At 41.2% G+C, this 1947-nt stretch overlaps 1 protein-coding gene across 1 annotated transcript in view; it reads left to right on the top strand.

Annotated features, from left to right (window-relative positions):
- The window catches only part of LOC106531316 (potassium voltage-gated channel subfamily V member 2), a gene marked incomplete at its 5' end in the record, with an annotated part of 5373 nt that extends 3432 nt beyond the window's left edge, over positions 1-1941 (top strand). The window contains 1 exon segment of the mRNA XM_014027148.1: positions 713-1941. Coding sequence (XP_013882602.1) covers positions 713-1036 — 324 coding nt within the window.
- Between the last annotated feature and the right edge of the window lie 6 nt (positions 1942-1947).

The raw sequence follows: 1947 nt of genomic DNA, 5'->3' as shown, positions 1-1947 counted from the left end.
TGACCACATCATATTGAATTTTTGTAAAAAAAATGTTTTACACCAAAATAATTTTTTTTCGGGGGGGGGCTTTAAAATATTTTAGAGGGGCTCCAGCCCCCCTACAATAGGTCTAGTAACGCCACTGCTATCCTCTGATTATTTTTCTCTTAAGGCCCTGTCACACTCTCCGATTTAGAGAACTTATGTTAATGAATGTAAGTTTTGTCAAACGCTGACGTGCTGAAGACGCAGTTTAATAAATTAAATGAAAACCTGTCTCTTCCAGAGTAAACCCCAAAAAAGTACGAGGGGTTATGGCGCAGAGGTTAGAGAAGGCGAGCTTGTGATCAGAAGGTTTGATTTCCAGTTCCCTGATGGTTTCAGCAAAATGTTGGTGGAAAAACTGAATGACSCCTCAGCTGCCTCCACCCTCCTCTGCCACAGTTTTGGCCTTGAGCAAAGCCCTTCACACCCACCTGACAAACGCTCTGAGAGTGTAGTGTTAGTAATTACATGGATTCCAACAAAATTCAAATGTTTCGACCAGATTAGCCTCAAAATGCATGAAAAATATAAAATCACACAAAGCATGCAGACATGGTTGGATTGCAAATAATGTGTGGAAAACCAACATTAACAGTAATGTGACTGCTGACTCAGCATGTACACAACTGAAAGAAGCTGTGTTATAGATTTGGGAAACAGAATAATTCTCCTCTTCTTTCCTCAGGTGAGCATCTCGACGGTTGGTTACGGAGATGTCATCCCTGTCTCCTATCTTGGCCGCTGCGTGGCWTTCGGCTGCATCTCATTTGGGATCATCCTCAACGGGATGCCCATCTCCATTCTTTTCAACAAGTTTTCTGACTACTACGCCAAACTGAAGGAACAGGAATACACCTTTTCAAACACTGAGCGCACATTCCAGCTTCGCAAGCGTCTGAGGCGCAAGTTTGACAGGTGTTTCGAACCGCCACCAGAAGAATCGGATGATGAGATTCACTTTCGACCCAGTGGAAGATATTCTGAATACGACTATAACACTGAAGAATGAGAGGTGCTGCCTGACCATGAATAGCCTTATTAAAGTTTAGGACCCTAACTGCGTCCTACACTGAGCCGATGTGAGCTGAGCCATGCAGTCTGGAAGAAGTTATGCTTTAGGACTCAGCTTTAGTTAGTTTTCTTTGAATTCTGTTACTGACAAATCCTCTTTCTGACAAGTGGACAGAARTATTTCAGTGGATGGCTTGTTATCTGCCTCCATAGATAGCTCCCACCTGCAGCTCATGTTGACTAAATTAAAACACAGTGYAGCATGTAACTACTGTTTCTGCACTGTGCCACGCTTTGTTTTACCTGTTGGAGGGCATCTCACCAGTTTAACTGATTACAACTCATACACACTAAAGTGTGAGCTCGTAAGATTGACAGTGAACTTTTGTGTGTGTGTGTGTGTGTGTGGTGAACTGGGGTTGTTGGGGTTAGAAAAATATTTCAGTCAAAAGATTTTTTTCACCTTAACCCAAAAAAAGAAAGAAAAGAAAGAAAAAAACTGTTGAGAAATGCTGACAAACCATGGATGATGAAAGGGTTAGGAAATGCTTGTAAAAATAATTACTTGTATTCATCTTAAAATTAAGAATAAAAGAAGCAGAAGACAGATACAAGAAGTATACAAACAAGTTTGTGTGGATTAAGAAGAAAGCACAGGAAGGAATATTATAGTGACTTACTAAATACAGTTACAGCTCGGACCACTGCCACCTTCAGCAGTTCTCAGATGATACAACCATCATTGGATGAGTATCAGACGGGAAGGATGAGGAAAACAGGGGGGTCTTCAGTGACTTTGGCTGGAGTGAGACAAACGCTCTCTAAATCAATACCTGTTTAACACATCATGATGTCATCAGTTAGACTGTATAACACATCATGATGTCATCAGTTAGACTGTATAACACA

This window comes from Austrofundulus limnaeus, unplaced genomic scaffold, assembly GCF_001266775.1.
Source record: "Austrofundulus limnaeus strain Quisiro unplaced genomic scaffold, Austrofundulus_limnaeus-1.0 Scaffold619, whole genome shotgun sequence".
NCBI lineage: Eukaryota > Metazoa > Chordata > Actinopteri > Cyprinodontiformes > Rivulidae > Austrofundulus > Austrofundulus limnaeus.
Note: the sequence above shows the minus strand (reverse complement) of the source record. Positions and strands in the feature narration are given on the sequence as shown.